At 39.0% G+C, this 21,365-nt stretch overlaps 1 protein-coding gene across 9 annotated transcripts in view; it reads right to left on the minus strand.

Moving 5' to 3' along the window:
* The window catches only part of LOC122428730 (ABI family member 3 binding protein), a 281,331-nt gene that overhangs the window by 22,085 nt on the left and 237,881 nt on the right, over window positions 1-21,365 (minus strand). For all 9 annotated transcript variants that reach the window (XM_043448807.1, XM_043448809.1, XM_043448805.1 and 6 more), the window contains 4 exons: window positions 19,958-20,086; window positions 19,167-19,235; window positions 10,572-10,781; window positions 5,873-5,981 (listed from right to left, as the gene is read on the minus strand). In XM_043448807.1, the coding sequence (XP_043304742.1) occupies window positions 5,873-5,981; window positions 10,572-10,781; window positions 19,167-19,235; window positions 19,958-20,086 (517 nt within the window). The remainder of the gene's footprint in view (window positions 1-5,872; window positions 5,982-10,571; window positions 10,782-19,166; window positions 19,236-19,957; window positions 20,087-21,365) is intronic.

The raw sequence follows: 21,365 nt of genomic DNA on the forward strand, positions 1-21,365 counted from the left end.
GGATACCTGCCACATGCAGGCAGCTGCTGCCTGGGAATACAGTGGAGAAATAAAGGGCAGAGCTGCGGGGATGCTGCGAGGACGAAATAAGCCGAGGTCTGACAGAAGAGAGTGGTTCAGGGATTGGGGGTCATTAACCAGCTGCCCAGGAGGTCCGTGAGGACAGTTCTTTTACCTCGCATTTCTGTAGGGGGACACACACGTTTCAGATCTGGGTTGCTCTCTAATACTGAAGTGTTGCTAAGTGTATCTCACACCCCCTCCCTAAATACTAAGGAATTTGAAGTGCAAAGTAATAAAAATAATCCAGTGATGTGAAAAGAAGAATTGCTCTCTTTATAGACTAGTGGAGTTCCATGCTCTTTGCTGTTGCAAACCCGAGCAATCAACTCAATTTCTTCTTTCTTTAATGAGGAAGCAATTGTTCTGCGGCTGCTCAGACCTACAGTAAAACTAAAAAAAAAAAAAAAGCCTCATGCTCTGGTAGCTTATTTTATTCCTTCCTATAAAGCCGATGAGAAGAGATACTGAAAAGTTAATACAGACTGCAGAGACTAGAATTTCACAAAAACCTGATGAATAAGGTCATAATGGCCATTCCACATGCCTGCTTTGTTCTATCAGATTTACAGTTTACAAGAACTTGCTGCCTCTCTTCCAGTTTATTTTTAATGCCAAGATTTAAGTCATATAACATAAACAACAGCCCCAAACTATCTTTGCTGTCAGCTACAGGAAACTTTGGTAGGTTTTAATCTTGGAGGCAGAACTATTCTCCAGGACCCTCCCAAGCCACAGACGACAGTAGAAGTGCTTGAGCCAGTTAACTAAACTTGATTTATCTTAATTACCAGACAGAGTGCATTTTCCATAGGAAATTGCCGGACCACATGTATGTCTGGCACACACAGAGAATTCTTCAATTTCTTAGCCAAGCGGGGAGAGACATGGGCTTATACGAAGAGAAGAGTGAGATGCAAGGGCTCTGTCAGTGGACAGTGATTGTGTGTAAATCCACATTCCCCAACTAGCTCATCAGGAAGAGCCTGGCCCATCAGTGGATTACCAAAATGTATGCTGAAAATAGCTTGTCTGAAAAGAAATTGCAGACCACAGACATAGATTCAAAGCAAAAATGGTTTATCAGGGCACACCTGCTCACTGTAAGGCAGACCCAGGTTTTGGTTTTATTTTCAGTTCCAGATTTCCCTTTTATTCTGTGATGGTTTCAGATAGCATTAAGATTAGGTTATTTTAGATCTGGGAGAGACTTTAAGGTCAGTTAGCCCACAGTTCTTGTCCCTTTAAGCAGTGGTGCAACACTTATTTTTTAAGTCACATACTTTATCATTTCTTCTGTTCATGGAACTAAACATAATCCTAGTGGTCTTTGCAAACAAAGTAGTTGGCTACAGACAGGAAAGGCTCCTCTTAATACTTTCTTTTAGTTCAAAGAGAGGCACACAGTGAAGCTTCATGGAGAAAATCAATACTGGAAAGTGGGCCAGATGGGTACTGTTTCAGTGGACACCAGCATCTCTACATTGTCTTTGTATTGTAGGGGTGGAGGGTGGAAGAGGGGGATCCTCCAGAGAAAGAGCTGGAGTTGTGCCCCCGCTGTTCATCTCTGTTCACAGATCCTGTCACCTGACTTTGCGCTCCTGGCTTCCCGCAAGCAGCGCCTCTGCCCTCCGTACACCGGTCACCCCCGCTGCGAGCAGCCGCCAGCGAGGCTGGGCCTGTCCTCACTGTGCTGCCTTGGGAGCTAAGCCGGGTTCCCCAGGGCTGCCCGGCAGCCCTGCGGTCCAGAGACAGCAACACCGCACGCCGGCTGAGCCGCCGAACTCTGCCAGGGGCAGGACAGTGGCTGGTGGATCCAGCCGTAATGGCCATTCCATCAGATTTACAGTTTACAAGACATTGCTACCTGTATTCCACTTTAATGCCTAGACTGAAGTCTCTTACTGTGGGTTAGTTTTCAAGCTTCTCCAGAGTAAATAACAACCTGGCTACATCATTAAACACAGGCGGGAGAAGGTAGCATCATCCACTGTCTTTTTGGTTCTAGAGTAATGTGTGAACATTTAGAATTTTTAACCCCAAAGCCTCTGTAGATCTCTTTTCTCTGCCTTGATTATGCAGGTTAGATGTTCTAACACCAACCTTTACCCCACCCATGTCACTGTTTAATGATTAGCCAGTAACTATGACCTGTTTTTAAAGCTCCTGTTATTTGGTCAGGACAAATGATGGAAAATGTGACTAAAAACCAGTTCTTTACATGTGTCTCCTAGAATAGGAACAAAGCTATTGATATTCTTTCAGAAGTTATTATCTTCCAGCTTTTCAAATAGGGAATTCCAGAAGCTCATGGAGGAATTTTAACAGCTATCGTTCAGAGTTGGCCTATGTGAGGAATTTACTGTATATTTTGACTCAGAATTTTCCACAAGGGATGAAATGTGATTAAAGTCATTCTTTATAGCTAATAAAAACCACCTATTAACTGCATCCTGTACATACTTCCTCTTTATTTTACAGGGTGTCTCTTATTTGCATTGATCTTGGGTCATGATTGGGGCAGAGAAGATACAGTGGTAAGGAACCTTGCCTTTACCATGTAAGACAATATGAAAAAAGTTTGTAACAAAAGACCCAACAAGCCCAAATTGGGGAACTTGCAATTTTATTATGCCTGCTGCAGCCTCACTACCAGTGGTGACTTTGAGGACTGCTTGTATTTTACCTAAGTTGGGCACATGGAGGTCGCAGGGGTCCTCCTTAGAAGGCATATTGATGGTGGACAGGAGACAAGCAAGACACAGGCGACAACAGTGGGATAAAGGTGAGAGGTGGCGTCTGAGTCCAAGGCAAACTCCAAGAACAAGCAGCATGAGTCCCACACCAGTTATAGCTGGAAACTAGACATGAACCTCATGACTTGACAGGTCCTGTGATTGCAGAGTGAATCCAGCTCCGCCCTAAGGCACTTCTCTCTTATGTCCCCATCTGACCAATTCGATCAGATGCCACAATGGTACTCACACAAGAAATGAACAAAAAGTTCTTTGTAGTTAGATGTGTTCTACCAACTACTCATTACAAGTAGCGTTAGTATCAGGATTGATTATTCTAAATAAAGAAAAGTCAGAAGGCAAGCTAAAATGAAAATCAGAGCAAGGTACTCCCCAGTTCCCATGCTTCAAGGTCTCCCCACCACTTGACCACATTCCCCGATCTGGCATCGAAAAGTGAGCATGCTGAGTCATCAGTCATGGGCAGCTCTCTGCGACCCCATGGACTGTAGCCCACCAGGCTCCTCTGTCCACAGGATCCTCCAGGCAAGAATATTGGAGTGGGTTGCCACTCCCTTCTCCCGGGGATCTTCCAGACCCAGGGATTGAACCTGGGTCTCTCACATCCCAGGCAGATTCTTTACCATCTGAGCCAAGATCTGGCATGGAAGGCACTCCCTAACTTGGCTTCTGCTTCTCTTTGCTTCCACTTCTGTCCACGTTTCGCCCCTCACACTGGTGAAAACAGCCTGCTTTTCACCACGCACAACCACACCATGTCCGGCCCCTGTGCTGACACGCGCTCTTCTCTCTGACCTTCCTTTCTCTTGCCACAGTCACATGACTGGCTCCTGCCTGTTCATCACACCTCAATCCACGTGTCACCGTCTCCAGGAAGTTTGTCTTTCCTTTGATTCCCCAGGCTTTGTGACACGCCACCCACTTTGGGCTCCCACCGCCTCTGGTGCAGACTTCTACCTGAACTCTGGGCACTGTGTATGCAATAATCGGCCGGCAGCGATCTGCCCCGCTGGCCTGGAGCTCCTCAAAGGCAGGCCGGGTGTTTACCCCTGTGTGTGGGCACAATACCAGGGACAGGGCTGACCACATCACTGGCACCAGGTAAATGTTAGCTGAATGCAGACGCAAACCTTTCACAAACAAGTTCTGTTTCAAATGTCCCTGGCATAACTGTGTTCTACCTCTGCTCATGAGCTAATAGGTGCACCGTGAAACCTGGGAACAGCCTGATTCAGAAACAGAACACAATGAACACTTAGAAATTGGATGCCCTTCTGTGTACTACATGGCTCACTTTTTTTAAAGTGGAATAAAAAGCAAGTTCAGTAAGTCCAAGTCCACCTATTAAAAAGTCCAAATTAAATGACCTTTACTCTTTTACTGTTTCCTTAAAACGCATTATGGTAAAAAATAGGCCTTCTCCCTGTTAATCTGGCTAAGGAAGCAGAACCAAGATCATCAAGTGGGCTTTTACTGAGATACATGCTAATTTTGGCCAACCAAAATGGCAACCCACACCAGTTTCCTTGCCTGGAAAATCCCATGGATGGAGGAGCCTGGTAGGGTATAGTCAGTCCATGGGGTCACAAAGAGTCGGACACGACTGAACGACTTCACTTTCACTTTCGATCTCTTTAAGAAAATTAACATTTACAAAATTTTCCATATTATGAGTCAAAATAGAGAACTTTAAGGGAAAAAACCCCACACTTGTGGAAAGATGTTACTCTTGCAGTATAGGACTATAGTTAATATACAGCAGAATATCTCTAATGAATTAGATGCCTCCCTTTCCCCTGAAAAGATCAGGAGTCTCCCTGCTGTCAGAGCCAAACAGGCTCTTCTGGTGTCATGCTAACACCCAATTCAATTCAGTCGGATGACAATGAGAGATACGAGAAATAAAATATGACCAAAAAAAAAGCTCTGATGCTGAAGTTTCAGGTTTCACCATCGCTGATCTTTTTCAACATGGAGGATCTTCATCAGGTTATGAAATACTCATTCTTGAAAAACTCCTCAGTCTGGAAACTTGATCTGTTTGCCTGATGTACTATAACTTAAGATGTCAGGATTTCTTTTTTGTTGTTGTTTTATACAGAAAGCAGGGACAGTTTATCAAATGGTGTTTTGGAGTCTGAGGGAAGAAAGTGATTTCCCACAGAGCGAAATTTAGTCCAGACATAAGTTTAGCACTTTGGCCTTATTAAGGCAGTACTTGGCTATATCCATTTGAGCGTCTGCTCGAGTAATACATTTGATGATTTAGCCGTATAAAACAAACACAAGACCAAAACCCCCTTCCCTACTACATTTTTAGAAATGTCTAAGGCTCTTATTTTTCTTGCAACAATAAAATAAACTGATAAATTATTACATATTTTAGATTTAAAAAGGAATCACAAAACTATACAGCAAGATAAACAACCTGGTATCAATGTGTAATAAGGGATGCCAACAGAAGTTATTATTGAACAATTAATATATGCCCATTTAAACAAAATCTGTTCTCATTGGTCTGTAATAAGAAGACCCCAAAGCAAAGGAACGCTGTGTCTGGGACTAGTCTGTAACTATTTTAAGCATCAACTCTTACAAATGTTAATCTACATTTGTCACGTGGCTTTTGTTTCCCTGCCCTCCTCTTCCGGCACGCCAGCCAACTTTACGTGCTTCCAATCTAGTTTATACCGTCCACACTCCAGTTTTCCTCTGGTCTGTAGACTTTCCTTCCTCTAAACTTTGGTATTTATTTATTTAATTTTTTAAAAAACTTTGGTATTTAATATCAATGTTCGATATTAATGGCCTTCCACCTCTCCATGTCCCCAGCTCTAATGTCAACTTACAAGACCGACTTGTCAGTTCTTGTATCCCCACCAGTCAGTTGCATGTTTGCAAACCATGACTCTAGGAGTCTCTAGTGCTGTGTACAGAAAGCCAAAGAATGAAATGCAGACTAGACCCTCCCTCGGATGGGGAAGGACGATGTCATTTCCCGCCTTTGTTATGATTTTTACTCTCGGAATTCACCTGGAATAGCCCTGGTGGCTTACCTTGTGTCTGGTTTCAGATTTTCTACTGTGGAGAAGGTTTGATTTGTTGTTTGGATGGACTTGTTCTTCCCACTGAATGATCCATTTTCTCTGGATATAACTTCATATTCTGAAAAGCAAAAAGGCCAGCAGACACTTGTCTATATGCTCTGGCAAACTGAATGTTCTTGAAGCTACCAACCTAAAAAGTCACTCTCATAAAAGTGAGCAACTGAGATTGCAGGTCTGAGACCTATTGACCATACACGTTAGCAACTTCTAGGTGGAGATTATCACTTGATGGGGAAGGTCCCAAAGCATCTGGGGAGCTGCTCATGGACCATTTTGGTTTTCTCTCTACCGGAGCAGGAAAGGCTGCCTGGTAACCGTGTAAAGTGATGACACGCCGGTGGTAGCACTGTATATGGGTAACCTATCATTGTGATATGTAAGTCAGATCATCTGCCATTGCTGGAAAATCCAGTGCAGTTTTGTAAGAAACAGTCTATGAGGAGTGGTGCTTCACAGAAGCCCATTTCCTGCTCATCGGGCTTTATAACATAGCTGGGAAATGGTCACTGATGATGTGGTACTGCTTCAAGTAACAGTTAAAACCACAGCAGCAAAAAACATTTAACCAAATAATGAACTACACTTTCCCAGAGTCCATTATTTTGAACTACAGAATTACAAGATTTTGGTACCTACTGCTTATGTAAGTTAGATAAGTCTTGTACATACTGCTTATATATGCCCCCTTGATAATTATCCTTGAATTAAAACAAAATGAAACTTTGCCCTTAAAGTCTGCAGAGAGATCTGTATACACTTACCTAAAGGATAGCTTTCTATGAACTTACAGGGCTAAACAAAAGAGAAAGACTTTCAGAATAAGAGAATATAATTTACTGATTTGTTTTCCCTGCTGTCACTTGGGATTTAGTTTAATACATGTGATGAGATCACGAAGAGGATTACAAAAATCAAACAAAAATAACAAACCACCACAAAAGCCCACTCAAAAACAGTTCTGTCAATATGAAGAAATACACAAATGGTGGGCTTCGGGGAAAGTGAGAAGGCTGTGAGTTACTGGGACTCAAGCTGTTAGCGCTGAGACCAAAGATAGGAGATAATACTGGAAATAAAGCTGAAATTATAGGATAACTCGTGGAGACTTAAAATCACCAATTTTAATTTGGGAAGGATCTTTAATGGTAAATTAAAAACATCCAAGATGGAGGACCACCTTTTCAGAATAACTTCCTATAACCATCCTTCTGAAAATTTTAAATTAGACTAGAAGGCAATGGCCATTGTATCTGGACACAGGAATGCAGCTTTTAATAGACTAATGGCTGATATTTAGTATGTCTTCCGCAGACTCTCTGCTCCCAATCTATGTGTCAGCTGACTTTCTGTTCTAACGGAGCATGGACATGGAGGGAGAGGGAGCATCCGGAATTCAGATATTCAAATTATACTTTTCCCTCAGCCATAAAGGGGCAGTTACTAGAAAAAGAAGGGAGTAATTAGCATGGAAGCAAAACAGATAGTTGTAAAAAGTGGAAACTGCGTGACTTAATGGAAAGAAACAGACCAAGCCACTTGCCTGGATCTCAGTCTCAATTTTCCCATCTGTAAAATGTCCGTAGTGTCTCTCCATAGTGTTGCTCGTAGGGATTAAAGCAGGAACATACGAAAAGTGCTTAATAGTATTTTGCTCAACAGGTGGTACCTATTATTATTATGTCTTTTATTATTCTTTATTATCCCTGAGTTGTATCTTAAAACTTGAAAATTTGAAAGATTCCAGTTCAAAAGATTCAAGTGCTGATTAGTCACTGAAAGAGCAGTTTATATGACGTTCCAGTTGGTTTATCCATGAAAGCGGTCACCTTCAAAAAACATCTTTGGGTCATTCCTTATGTTTAAATGTTAATTTAATATGATTTTAGTCCCGAAACTTTGGAGTTTTCAAAAATGGATCTAGAAGTTCTCTTCATAATTAAAAAGGTATTTAGAATTCTTCTCAGAATTCTTATTTTAGAATGTGTGTATCTTTCCTTTTTAATTTTTTAAAGTGATAATAGCTTTTTCATAAATGCACCAACATTCTAAAACTCTACCACCAACAACAAAAAAGTGTGTGTCCATATTTCATAAGATAGGGGATTTAAGATAGGGATTTAAAAAATAGTTTCTTTAAGAGTAAGGATATAAGAAAATCTACAAAGAACTAACACTGAATACGTGGTCTCCTTTACCCCCCTTGGAGGGTTTTAACCCCCTTATGAGATAATTCGCGTAGAAAATAATCATGTATTATGAAGACTGGGAACATCATAGTCTGGTCAGTGCAGCATGAAAATAATAATGGTGATACGCTGCTGCCAGTCCTACTGTTGCTGCTGCCGACAAATGTTAATTTAACAGCTTCTAATTTACGCTGCATGAATTCTCTGTTAAGTTTTACACTCACAACAAATTAATAACAATGGGAATTATTATTATTACAAATAAAAAACTAGAAGTTCAAAGAGGCTAATTATAGATTCAAGTTGCATTATTTAGAACACACCCGGTCTGGGATTTAAATCTATGTCCGCATGCTCTTGACATATCACAAAATGACAACTTATGACTAACTTAACTTTAAGTTGTCCAAGGATCTAGGCTATGGCCAATCTCTATGGTGTACCTATTTCTACTTTAGTGTAGAAGGGTCATGGAGAAGCATCAGGATTTGGATGTATTTACTAGAGGTGAATACATGCCTATCAATTAAAAGAAAGATTACTGACAGAAGTCAACTAGGGAAATGAAGAATATGTTCCCTCTCTTTTGTTACCTTTCTTAATCCTTTCCTGAAAAACCATTTCTAATGATACGAGAATTAATATCTGTATTATCTGAGCTACTGGTTTATAAAAGATTATATTTGAAATCAAGTGGTATTTAATAGAAAAAATAGATCATCAGGGCATATGGTTCAATGTTTAAACATAAACTAAGTAAATAATGACTAAATACTAACTTATGTCTATGTATAAAATATTATTATTATAGGTGTGGTCCTTATCCATTGAAAATTGTTATCGTAAGTCCAGTATCTAGTGAAAGATCTCAACAGCTCATTAACATTTAATAGTGTTAATAATAATGTTAAAACTAATTGGTTAGATAAAGTATATCCTATTTATGATACTTTGAGATTACCGATTTATGTCATTTAAAAAAGCTATATGATAAAAGGAAAATACAGAAAGGAAAATCCTGCTGTTTTCAAAAGTTAAATCATAGCCAAATGAATGTGTATTAGATTATTAGACATATTAGATTAACCAATGCCAATTTGATGTTCTGTATCTTTAAGGGAAGTGAAATTTTTATAAATCGGTTGGTCTTGTGAGAACTAAGTCTCAAGACTATTACAGGAACTCCTTATTAGCACTGCATATGGATTGAGAATTTTGAATCTTTTAATACATATAGATAATTAATACTTAGAAATTGATTGATTTTTAGATATTGGGATGATAGTACCTACTGGCATAATCCCAAGTAAAGAAGACTAGTCAAAACTGAGAAAGGAAATTGACAAAATATGGTTTTTTTTTTTTCCTTTTTAAAAAAGGCCAGTTAAGCAAAGATAAGCTGCTGAATTTGCGCAAACTCTGGGAGATAGTGAAGGACAGGGAAGCCTGGTGTGCTGCAGTCCACGGGATCGCAAAGAGCTGGACATGACTTAGCGACCGAACAGCAACAAGCTGCTTACTTTGGAAGCTGCCCAGACTAAATGGTTTTGTCTGAGGAGAAATAGCTGCTGTTTTCTCCTTTATTTAAAGAAAACTTTCTGGCAGCTTCTGCGTCTCCCCACTCCTCACCTTGCCCTGCGGACTGCTCTGTCCTCCCGCTGACAGCCTCTCAGTGGCCCCCCGTTCCACCTGCATGCACTCACACTGTTTGCTTCACCCTCTAGCTGATCTGGGTGGTTAGTCATCCCACCCTCCCCTCTTCTCTCTACTCTGACTCTCTTGTTCACTATGGAAAATTAAAATCCCACAAAACAAAAAGAGCGACTCAGAGTTTCTTATTTTTCATCATCATTTTTATGAGGAGTAGCAGAATCAAAATTCTCTGAGATGGGCAGAAAATTGACCAGGAACAGAATTTTTAAAAACCATACCTGTGGCTGATTCATGCTGATGTATGGCAGAAATCAACACAACATTGTAAAGCCATTATCTTCCAATTAAAAATAAATTTAAAGTAAAAAAACTCTCATAAAATGACTGAAATAATGTTTAGCCTGCTTCACAGTTCTGGGTCAATCTAGAAATTGGGATGGTGAAAGGAAAATTGATTTAAATACTATTAGCAGTGGCAACTTCTCATATGTCATTTGTAATTTTCTGGTAATGAAAAGACTAGATATACCTTCCCATTGAGAAAAAGTTCTGAGAGGAGAAAGAAGATATATAACTTAAAGAGATCTGCTAGGTTAACAGAGAGACCATAACCAGGACAAAGATGATCTTTCCCATCTTACGGCACTTTTGAAAATCATCTGTGACAGAGACAGCAGAACTCTGCAGGGACCTGCTGCTCCTGAGATACATCACCCAGGGTCACAGTCTGACTTAAGGTACCACGTTCCCAGAGCATCATCTTATCAGTGCTTCCCACCGTAGCAATAGTCCGCATGCCACGCTCTTACCTGTGACAGTGTCATTGAGCGGCTTATCCCAGTCCAGGATGACGAAGGACGGACACCCTTCCACAGTGACCACAGTGAGGTTGGTGGGTGGGTTCTGCGGTGGGCTGGTGGCATTCCCCTCTGTGGCCTCCTCTTTGGGGAATCTCTTGACAGAGTCGGTGATGGAGCAGGGGCTGTTGTCAGGCTTTTGGATATACCGCACGTGAGGCCCTAAGAGAGAGAGGACATTGAGCATTTGGGTTTTTGTGAGCTTGTAAAAAAGGTGGAGGAGAACTCATAAGTAAAACAATCTGTTTGAGGATATTTGATCTAATACTATAAGCAGATGGATGAAATCAGTGATGTGGATGTTTTGAATTTGTGAAAATCCAGAATCCTCTCTTTGGGTTATATGATATGGATGATACTATTGAGTTAATTTTCTAAATAGGTTTAGCTTATGCTAATATCCAAAAGTAATTTGGTTTAAACTGCATAATTTATGGGGTATTGAAAAGACTACTCAAAAGGAACTTGGTTCAGTAGTGGGGAATGATTTGCCTTACAATAAAATATAGTTCTGGTCCTACCAATAAACCTTAAAAGCCAGGCTCAGAAAGATCAAGTGGTTTTAAGTTATTTAATTGCACCCCAGAATAAAATCCAACAATATTTTCAGAATAACAAACATATACAGCACCCAACTGGATAAATTCCTTAAAGGAAGATATTACCCATAATGAGAAAAATAAATCATTTGGAGTCAAACTGTAACTTGCATAGATGTTAGAATCATCAGACAAGGACAATAAAACAGTTATTATCATTATAATCCACATGGTCAAAAAGTTAAGAAATGGAAGATATAAAAAAAGACCTAAATTAGATTTCTAGAGATCTTCAAAGAGAGCAGAGAAGAAAAGACATGTTAGGACAACAAGGAAGGATTGTGGCAGATTTCTCATCGTAAAGAAAGCAAGTGAGAAGGCAACAGAGAGATGTCCTTATATATTAAAGAGCAAAAACCAAAACAACAACAAAAAACTTATCATCTAGAATTCTATAACTAGTGAAATTATCTTTAAAAAAACAAGCAAAATATTTTTTAGACATACAAAAGCTGAAAGAATTCATGACTAGCACACCCAACCTATAAGGAAGATTTACGGAAGTCCTCTAGGCAGAAGGAAAATGATGCCAGATGGAAATACAGCTGAACACAAAGGAATGATGAGCACTGGAAATGGTAACTATATAAGTAAATATACATAATATTTATCTTATCACTTAATTCTTTCTAAAAGATAGCTTATTGTTTAAACAAAAATGATTTCAATTTAGTGTGATCTATATAACATGCAAAAGTAAAGTAATAGCCCAACAGCCAGGAAAGAGAAGCTGCTATACTGATGTGAAGTTCTTATACTTCACATTCAACTGTTTATGTAGTTATGGAATATCCCTGGAAGGTAGACTGTGAAGTTAAGGACACATTCTATGAACACCGAATTATTCACTAAAATAACAAAACAAAGGTATAGCTAAGAGGACAACAAAAAAGGTAAAATGGAATCATAAAAATATTCAGCCCAAAAGAAGGCTGAAAAAGAAGGAAAGAGGGGAAAAAAGAATAGATGGAACAAATTAAAAACAATAGCAAGATGATAATAGATTTAAACCTAACCATATCATCAAAGAATATTACCATTAAAAAAGGTCACTTTATAATGATAAAGAATCAATTCATGAGCTTATTACTATCCTAAGTAATTGAGGTCTATATCTGAATACAGACCTTTAGTATACAGGGAGCGGAAAAAAAAAAATGACAGAAGAAGAAAGTAGAAATAAATCTACATTAGAGCTAAAGATTTTGGTATTCTCTCATTAACTGATAGAACAAGTTGATAGAAAATCACAAAGGATATAAAATAATTGCACAATATAACCAAGCAAATTGACTTAATTGACATTTTTATAAAACACTTGTTATGGACTGAATTATGTTTTCCTAAAATTCCTGTGTTGAAGATTTAACTTCCAATATGAGAAATCAAACCTGATAATGCCTTGAAATAAGGCTTCTGGCCTCCAGAACTGTGAAAGAATAAATTTTGGTTGCTTAAGCCAAAGTCTATAGTATTTTGTTTTGGCAGGCCTAGTAAACTAATATAATATTCCACTTAAGACTAGGAAGATACACATTCTTTTAAAGTATACACAAAACATACACACCAAGATCTACTATATCCTGGGCCGTAAAAAAGTCTCAATAAATTTAAAATGACTCAGGAAAAACAGAGTATATCACAACAATGAAGTTATTAATAAAAATCAGTAACAGAATGATCTCTTGAAAATCTTGAAATATTTGGAAATTAAGTAGCCTACTTCTAATAAGCCAAAGAAGAAACCAAGAGGAAATTTAAAAGTATTTTGAATAGGGTAAAACTGAATACACAGTATATCAAACATTTTTAGTTGCCGCTTAAATAATACCTAGGGAAAATGTAGCACTGGATTTCATATTTAAAAAGAAGAGAGGTCTCAAATCATCTTGAACCTTAAGAAATTAGAAGAGCAAATTAAAGTCAAATTAAGCAGAAAAAAGAAATAATAAAGATCAAAGTAAAAATGAGTGAAATGGAAAACAGAAAAATAACATACAAGATAAATGAAACTCCAAATTGAAGTTTTTAGAAGATCAAAAGAACTGATAAACCTACAGTGTGGCTGATTAGGTGAAAGAGAAAAGAGGCACATATTATCAATAACAGGAAAGAGAGAGGTGACATCATTACAGATTATTCAGATATCAAAATAAAAGAAAGTGAAATAAATCTGACAACTTAGATGATATAGACCAATAACTTGAAAGGCAAAAATTATGAAAGCTCACTATGGAGGAAAGTATACTGAATAGTCCTATACCTATTAAAGAAAAGAAAGTGAAGTGGCTCAGTTGTGTCCGATTCCTTGCAACCCCATGGACTGTGGCCTACGAGGCTCCTTCGTCCATGGGATTTTTCAGGCAAGAGTACTGGCGTGGGTTGCCATTTCCTTCTCCAATTAAAATGAATTACAAGTAAAACACTTCTCACAAAGAGAATGTGAGGCTCAGATGACTTTACTGGTGAATACTGCCAAATATTTAGGGAAGAAGCAATACTAATTCCAAACCCTTTCAGAAAATTGAAAAGTTCAGTATTATTTTGACGCTAAAACTTGAGTAGATTTTACAAGAAAAGAAAATAGCAGCCCAATATCCCTCACTGAATACAATTCTAAACAAAATTTTAGGGAATCAAATCAATGATATATTAAAATGAGAATACACTGTAACCAAGGAGAATTTGTCCCTGGAATGCAAAATTAATCTATAATTCAAGGACAATTACATTATCATATTAACACACTAAAAAAAAAAAAAGAAAGAAAAACCTTATAATTATCTCAATAAAGCCAGAAAAATCATTAGACATAATCTAGCATTCATTTCTGATAACAATTCTCACTGGAGCAGGAATAGAAGAGAACTTTCTCAACTCGATAAGAACATCTATGAAAAAACCACAGGTAACAACATACTTAATGGTGAAAGACCAAATGGTTTTTCTATAAGATAAAGAATAAGAAAAAGATATCAATCCTCACTTTCAATTCAGTGTTTTTCTAGAGGTTCTAGTCAGTATAGAAAAGCAAGAAAAAAGGTACTCAGGTTGGAAAGGAGGAAGTAAAACCTTCCTCTTAGATGACATAGTTTTGTATATAAAACCCAGCATATCTACAAAAAAATCTACAGAGCTTTGCAAGATTGTAGAATATAAGATCACTGTACTAAAAAATCAGTTGTTTTTCTATATACTAGCAATGAACAAGAGGAAACTGAAACTTAAAATGCTACTCTTATGTTTTATTTCACTGAAACTAAAAATCATTGGTAGGAGAAATGAATAATACCTAAATAAATGGTGAGATATACCGTGTTCATAAGTAGGAGGACAATAGTGTACAGCTGTCAATGCTTTCTAATTGACCTGCAGATTCAATGAAATTCTAATAAAAATATGAGCAGGCTATTTTTCTTTAGACATTGATAAATTCATCCTAAAATTTAGCTAGGAATACAAAAGGACCTAGAACCACCAAAACAACTTTAGAGAAATAAAAACAATGTTGGAGAACTAACACAGCCTGGTTGCAGCACTTATCATAAAACCACAGTGATCCAGACACTGCAGTATTGATGGAAAGGTAGCTAAATAGATCAATGGAACAACTAGAGAACCCCTAAATAGTTCCATGTATATGTGGACAACCGGTTTTTGACAAAGGTACAAATTAAATTCAGTGGAGGAACAATAATTTTTCAACAAATATGGCGGAACAATTTGATATCCTTAAGAAAATAAACTTGCATTCATATCTTGTATCATATACACCATTTGACTCAAAATGGATCATAGACTTAAATGTAAAAGTAGAAACCTTCTACAAGGAAACAGAGGAGAAATTTCTAGAAGGAAACAGAGGAGCTCTTTGTGAGCTCTGATTAGTCAATGATTTCTTAAATGTAACACCAAAGAGGCAATCTATAAAAAAACAAATCAATAAACTAAGCTTCATTAAAATTAAAAAAGAAGACACACGGGGAGAAAATGTTTGCAAAACATGTACCTGAAAAAGAACTTCAACCCAGAAAATATAAAGACTCTTAAAACTCAACAATAAGAAAATAAGCAACACAATAAAAATATAGAAAGAATTGAAAGAGACATATCAAAAAGGATATACAGATGGCAAATAAGGACGTGAAAAGATGTTCAGCATCCTTAGTCATTAGGGATATGCAAAATAAAATCACAGGTACTACTACATACTTTTTAAAAGGATTTAAATGAAAAAGGCTGACCATACTAAGTGTTGGAAAAGATGTGGAGGAACTGGAACCCTCATACACTGCTGACAGAAAGGCAAAATAGTACAACTGCTGTGAAAAACAGTTTGACAGTTCCTTAAAACGTTAAATATATACTTACATACGATCTAGCCATTCCCCTTATAGCAATTTGTCCAAAAAAAATGAAAGCACACACAAAGACTTGCACCTGAATGGTGATAGAATAGCATACTTTACTGGTAATGTAAAAATGCTGGAAACAACCCAAATGTCATGAAGTTTTAATAAATTATTATATATCTAAGCAATAAAAAGGAATAGACTGTTGACACATATACCAACATGGATGCATCACTAAATAGTTATGAAAAGTAAAAGAAATCGGAAAGGAAGTTCATAATATATTATTTTCTATTATGTGAAATTCCAAAAATGCATACTAGTCTATAAAGATGATGCAGTTAAAGTGCTGCACACAATATGACAGCAAATCTGGAAAATGCAGCAGTGGCCACAGGACTGGAAAAGGTCAGTTTTCATTTCAATCCCAAAGAAAGGCAATGCTGAAGAATTTTCAAACTACCATACAACTGTGCTCATTTCACATGCTAGCAAGGTAATGCTCAAAATCCTCCAAACTAGATTTCAACAGGAGGTGAACCAAGAACTTACAGATGTATAAGCTGGGTTTAGAAAAGGAAGAGGAACAAGTGATCAAACTGCCATCATCCTTTGGATCACAGTAAAAGCAAGAAAATTCTAGAAAAAATATCTACTTCTGCTTCATTGACCACTAAAGCCTTTGTGTGGATCACAACAAACTGTGGAAAATTCTTCAACAGATGGGAATACCAGACCACGTGACCTGCCTCCTGAGAAATCTGTATGCAGGTCAGGAAGCAACAGTTAGAACTGGACATGGAACAATGGAATGGTTCAAAATTGAGAAAACAGTACATCAAGGCCATATATTGTCCCTCTGTTATTTAACTTATATGCAGAGTATATTATGGGAAATGTTAGGCTGGATGAATCTCAAGCTGGGATCAAGATTGCTGGAAGAAATATCAACAACCTCAGATATGCAGATGATACCACTCTAATGGCAAAAAGCAAAGAGGAACTAAAGAACCTCTTAATGAAAGTGAAAGAAGAGAGTGAAAAAGCTGGCTTAAAACTCAACATTCAAAAAACTAAGATCATGACTTTGGGTCCTACCACTTCATGGCAAATAGATGGGGGAAAAGTGGAAACAGTGACAGATTTTCTTTTCTTGGGCTCCAAAATCACTGTAGACAGTGATTACAGCCATGAAATTAAAAGATGCTTGCTCCTTGGAAGAAAAGTTATGACAAACCTAGACAGCATATTAAAAAGCAGAGGCATTACTTTGCTGACAAAGGTCCATTTAGTTAAAGCTATGGTTTTTCCAGTAATCATGTATGTATGTGAGAGTTGGCTATAAAGAAGGCTGAGTGCCAAAGAATTGATGCTTTCGAATTACGGTGCTGGAGAAGAATTTTGAGAGTCCCTTGGACAGCAAGGAGATCAAACGAGTCAATCCTAAAGAAAATCAACCTTGAATTGGAAGGGCTGATGCTGAAGCCCCAATATTTTGGTCACCTGATGTGAAAAGCCAACTCACTAGAAGATACCCTGATGCTGGGAAAGATTGAGGGCAGGAAGAGAAGGAGGTGACAGAGGATGAGATGGTTGGATGGCATCACTGACTCGATGGACATGAGTTTGAGCAAACTCCAGGAGATAGTGAAGGACAGGGAAGCCTGGCATGCTGCAGTCCATGGGGTCGCAAAGAGCTGGACACGACTTGGTGACTGAAAAACAACAGCGACAATCTGTAATATAGTTACCTTGAGACTAGGGGTTAGGTGGGAGAAGTGAAGAGGGGGGATTATAAGGTACATGATGAAACTTTTTGAGGTGTTGCATGTACTTATTTTAACCTCAAATATGCAGATGACACCACCCTTATGGCAGAAAGTGAAGAAGAACTAAAAAGCCTCTTGATGAAAGTGAAAGAGGAGAGGGAAAAAGTTGGCTTAAAGCTTAACATTCAGAAAACTAAGATCATGACATCTGGTCCCATCACCTCATGGGAAATAGATGGGGAGACACTGGAAACAGTGTCAGACTTTATTCTGGGGGGCTCCAAAATCACTGCAGATGGTGATTGCAGCCATGAAATTAAAAGACACTTACTCCTTGGAAGGAAGTTATGACCAACCTAGACAGCATATTAAAAAGAAGAGACATTACTTTGCCAACAAAGGTCCATCTGGTCAAGGCTATGGTTTTTCCAGTGGTCATGTATGGATGTGAGAGTTGGACTGTGAAGAAAGCTGAGCACTGAAAAATTGGTGCTTTTGAGCTGTGGTGTTGGAGAAGACTCTTGAGAGTCCCTTGGACTGCAAGGAGATCCAACCAGTCCATCTGAAAGGAGATCAGTCCTGGGTGTTCATTGGAAGGACTGATGCTGAAGCTGAAATTCCAGTACTTTGGCCACCTCATGTGAAGAGTTGACTCACTGGAAAAGACCCTGATGCTGGGAGGGATTGAAGGCAGGAGGAGAAGGGGATGACAGAGGATGAGATGGCTGGATGGTATCACCAACTTGATGGACATGGGTTTGAGTAAACTCCGGGAGTTGGTGATGGACAGGGAGGCCTGGCATGCTGTGATTCATGGGGTCACAAAGAGTTGGACACGACTGAGTGACTGGACTGAACCGATGTACTCATTATGTTGACTGTGACGATGGTTGCATGAATATATACATATATTAAAATTTATCAAATTTTATACTTCAGAAAACAGATCACAAAAGGAAACACTGGTCTATATCATATAATATCTTCTACTTTGGTAGATTAAATTACTGTTCAAAAATATTCTCCATATTCATGGAAAGAGTATATTTCCCCTATCTTTGATTTGAGCTTAGCTCTGTGATTTCTTTTGCCGTTGATATTGGCAGGTATAACACAAGGAGGTTGAAATGCTGTTGTATATCTGGACTCCTTCTCTCCTTACTTTGTATTGTTAGGAGAACCGCTTGTCCTGGGTCACTGTTAGTCTTTCATCTTGGGTACCAAAATGAACAGATGTGGAGCAGACCTCAGCCTAACCCATAAGAGACCCAGATGTACCTGCTGCTAGAAACAGAATCACCCAGCTAAGCACATCCTAAATCAGCTGACCCCATGTGGCTTTTAGACACATGAGAAATAAATCCTCTTTAGGGTATGCTACTAAGGCTTTCCTGATGGCTTAGTGGTAAAGAATCTGCCTGCCAGTGTAGGGGACACAGGTTCAAACCCTGATCCAGGAAGATACCCTCCACGCCACGGGGCAGCTAAGCTCATGCCCCACGACTCCTGAGCCTGTGCTGAAGTGCCCAGGAGCCACAGCCTCTGAAGCCCGTGTGCCTTTAGAGCCCATTCTCTGCAACAAGTGAAGCCCCTGCAATGAGAAGCTCTTTCACTGCAACTAGAGAGGAGCCTCTGCTTGCTTCAACTAGAGGAAAGCTCGTGCAGCAAAGAATACCCAACACAGCCAAAAATAAGTAAAAAAAAAAAAAAAATTGAAAAAAAGAATATGCCACTAAGATTTTGTAGTTACTACACAGCAACAGTTGACTAATATACCCACCAAAGATAGCTCTCTTAAAAGTAAGATTTGTAGCTGATCATACGTACCTTTGAATCTGGGCTTCCCAAGAGGATCAGTTTCTCTTGTTGGACTTGAGCTAAAGTCAGTCATGTTATCTGAGGATGGATGATACAATGAAAAAGTAGTAAAGGCTATAAATACTTATAATGTCTCCTGGTCAATTGCTCGCAACTTTGATTTCCATATTATTATTATCCATATTATTCACATTTCAAGGTCTTTAACTGTGTCCTGCTGCAGCTGTTCTGCAGAGTAATAAATGATTTAAAGATTACAACTGGGCTTCCCTTGTAGGTCAGTTTGTAAAGAATCTGCCTACAATGCAGGAGACACAGGATTCGATTCCCAGGTCAGGAAGATCCCCTGGAGAAGGAAATGGCAACCAACTCCAGCATTCTTGACTGGAGAAACCCATGGACAGATGAGCCTGGCAGGCTACAGTCCATGGGGTCGCAAGAGTCAGATATGACTTAGCGACCAAACCACTGCCACCAAAGATTACAACTGAGTAGCTAATATGCATTCATGTATTAAGTTATGTGTGATTAGGAATGACATGTGATTTAGGAATAAGGACTGGGAAATCTAGGTCTTTTGAGGAAGACTTTATTAAAGATCTTGACACTTCCTTCTATGTCTGCAAAGGAAAGGAGCACATTCCACAGTAATTCATTAGAAGTAAATGTAATTGTAAATTAAAATGTCCCTGTCAATCATAAAATTGAGTAAAATGTATTGATCCAGAACTTCTCCCTAATTTGAAATCCTCTGGTACTTTGTGGCTGAGCATCCAGTGGGACTTGACTGACATACTCACCAAGATCTTCTTCTGAGGCAGGAACTGTCGGTGGCTTTTTATCTGTCTCCATTGTCTCCAAGGGAGCTTCTGTAGGTCTGAGTGTTGCCCTCAAGGGTGGGGAAGTTACTTGGCCTGATGAAATGATTCCTATAATGCAGAGCCAAAGGAGTCAGGTTTTGTAGGGAGCCCTGCCAAGTTCCGCATTTACCTATTCAACAAATATTTATTAAGCACTTACCATGTGACTTGGCACTATATGCCAGGATTAGAGAGAAAATAAGACCTGCTGTCCTTGATTGATTGGGAGATATATGTGAGCCAAATTATACTGAAGCATTATGAATATTGCAAAAGCATAAGACAAGGTCTCAGAGAAGACAAGTCTATGGGGAAAGATGATGGATGGATGCTGGGGCGAAGTTAGGAATGCCTTCCTAGAGGGCGTGCCAATAAAGAGGAAAAGTGATCAGTAAGGTTAGGCAGGAGAGCTGTATTCTAGGTGGAGTTTACAGGAAGAATACAGTCAGGGAAGCATAAAGTCATGTGGCATGTTGAATTTGAAGGCGTGAGAGCCAAGAGTGCCTGGAGGCAATGAGAGCAGAATGGGGGGCGGGCAGGGAAGGGCAGTTCATGGAGGGCCTTGCATACCATGGATTTAGATATTATTTTTAGATGACAAGGGCCCATTAAAAATTTTTCACTAGGGAAGTAACATGATCAGATAAGGAGATAGTGAGCAAGTTAGGCTGCAAGGCTGGTGGCAGACAGAGAAATCAAGAACTAAAGCAGTTGTGTAGGCAAGGACAGAGGAGAACTACGTAAGAAGCAGTGAGACTGGATGGAAGGGGTTTTACATGAAGATGTCAAGAGGATGGAGTGGCCAGACTACAGATTAAATGATAGGCATGGGAGATGGCGAGGGAAGAAGAAAAAGGTTTATAAGGTAATGACTGATTCTGGCCTAGTCGCCAGACCAGTGTTACTCTGAGATGCTGTATTCAACAATGTCTCCTCTGCTCTAAAAACACTTGTAGGTCTCCCAAATAGGATCCATCCCAAGGTCTATGCAAATATGGGTAGAATAGAGTGGAGGCTGGTAGTAGTGTTAGTTGCCTAGTTGTGTCCGACTCTCTGTGACTTTATGGGCTGCAGCCCACCACTCCTCTGTCCAAGGGATTCTCCAGGCAAGAATACTGGAGTGGGTAGCCATTCCCTACTCCAGGGGATCTTCCTGACCCAGGGATTGAACCCAGGTCTCCTACATCACAGGCAGATTCTTTATCGTCTGAGCTACAATCTGTCGTAGAGTGGAAGCTAGATTAGCTTTTATAGTCTTCATGGGAAAAGGAATTGTTCTCAGATGATAGAGAGTCAAAGAGTAAGGACTGATGTAAGGACTGAGGCCCAGCATGAAATCATGGATGAT

Source organism: Cervus canadensis, chromosome 27 (genome assembly GCF_019320065.1).
Source record: "Cervus canadensis isolate Bull #8, Minnesota chromosome 27, ASM1932006v1, whole genome shotgun sequence".
Taxonomy (NCBI): Eukaryota; Metazoa; Chordata; class Mammalia; order Artiodactyla; family Cervidae; genus Cervus; species Cervus canadensis.